Genomic DNA, 1,446 nt, shown 5'->3' with positions numbered 1-1,446 from the left:
TTCTTCAGATGAAGAAGAAGAAGCTGATGACAGTTCAAGTGAGTGAATCTTTTCACATATTTTTATGAAAGCACATCACACTTTGTCATGTACTTGAGAAAAAGTATACACATGAGTAAAAAAATACTCTAAATTTCTCTAAATACTGAACTTTTCCTAAAAATTGGAAAAGATGTAGTGTAAGATAGTTCTGATCACTGTTTTTTAACAACACAAACCATGCTGTTCTTTTGTTTGTTCTATTTTCCGTATCCACCGTCACTAATGTGTCTAATTGTCTATATGTATTTCAATGGTAGACAAAGAGACTGAATCAGAAGATGAAGAGGGGGAAGAGGCAGAATCCACAGAGGGAGAAAGTGAGTACACTTTTTACTAAAGGGCATTACATTTATTTTATTATGCCCTTTTGTATGACATATAAATATTGTGTACAGAAAGAGACATACCATATCTCTTTAGACTTAACATAACCCTCACATCTTTATTTGCATTTAGAAACACATGACGTTGCCAAGAGATCTTCATGCCGTTGCCGTGGTCATGGTTGGTGTCTGTACAGAAAAAACTATTACCGCTACTTTTCATCCAGAAGGACTTGGGCTCAGGCTCAGGTAATCAAGATGATTAGAAAACAAAATGCTGTTTGATTTGCTTGCATTGATTTCAACAGTGCACAAACCATTTGCAGAAATAATTTCTGACTTGGCTTGCATATTATTCAGGTGATGTTTGTGTTCTTGACAACTCCTCTCTGTCCGTCTGTTATCTCCACTGTAGTACTACTGTAGGGCCATAGGTGGAAACCTAGCATCTGTGCACAGCACGTATGAAAATAATGTGATCCGTGCTGTGGCACGCAACAGAGCAGTATGGATCGGATTCTCTGATGCACAGCAGGTACATTAGACAAAGTCTGATGGGTTTTTATTAAATGTGTTTTGGAATTCTCATATTCAATGTCCTATACTGTTCTGTTTTCCAGGAACGTTACTGGTTCTGGAGTGATGGTACACATTACAACTATCATAACTGGTGTCGCGGACAGCCTAATAACGCAGGACGCAAACAACACTGTGCATATAAGAGAGGTAAATGAAAAATGTTTTCTTTAACCTTAAGGTTTTAATATATAAATTCATGTGTGTATTTTTTTTTCCTTAGTACAGTGTCAGGTTTTGGTTTGTGTCATGGTGATTGGCTCATGTTTCTTTTGGTACCCACAGGGACCTGTTGGGATGACTTGACTTGTTTATACCGTCTGCCATTTGTCTGTGCACGGAGACGTCGTTGAATCCAGGACCGTCACGGAGGCATGAAGTAGCTGTCAAAAGCACGAACATTGGAGGATGTGCGTTTGTGTTTTTGTGCACACTCATCTGTCTTTGTGTCATCAGTCTCAAACATAACCCGAAGGCTTAATATCTCAAATCAAATCTGTATTTC

The 1,446-nt window shown here is 38.2% G+C and overlaps 1 protein-coding gene across 1 annotated transcript; it reads left to right on the top strand.

Moving 5' to 3' along the window:
- Window positions 1-276: 276 nt before the first annotated feature.
- Window positions 277-909, top strand: LOC113745565 (lectin-like). The gene is made up of 3 exons (XM_027277172.1): window positions 277-359; window positions 499-614; window positions 781-909. Exons 1-3 carry the CDS (start codon window positions 293-295, stop codon window positions 907-909), a joined length of 312 nt encoding a protein of 103 aa, XP_027132973.1. The 5' UTR covers window positions 277-292.
- The last annotated feature ends 537 nt before the right edge of the window (window positions 910-1,446 follow it).

This window comes from Larimichthys crocea, unplaced genomic scaffold (genome assembly GCF_000972845.2).
Source record: "Larimichthys crocea isolate SSNF unplaced genomic scaffold, L_crocea_2.0 scaffold8502, whole genome shotgun sequence".
NCBI lineage: Eukaryota > Metazoa > Chordata > Actinopteri > Sciaenidae > Larimichthys > Larimichthys crocea.
Note: the sequence above shows the minus strand (reverse complement) of the source record. Positions and strands in the feature narration are given on the sequence as shown.

Bases quoted from the DNA above. Each gene is read 5' to 3' on its own strand.
- LOC113745565 (XM_027277172.1), top strand. From the start codon at position 293: ATGGTAGACAAAGAGACTGAATCAGAAGATGAAGAGGGGGAAGAGGCA. The intron at 360-498 runs GTGAGTACACTT...ATTTGCATTTAG, and splicing joins AGAATCCACAGAGGGAGAAA to AAACACATGACGTTGCCAAG. The intron at 615-780 runs GTAATCAAGATG...TCTCCACTGTAG, and splicing joins GGACTTGGGCTCAGGCTCAG to TACTACTGTAGGGCCATAGG.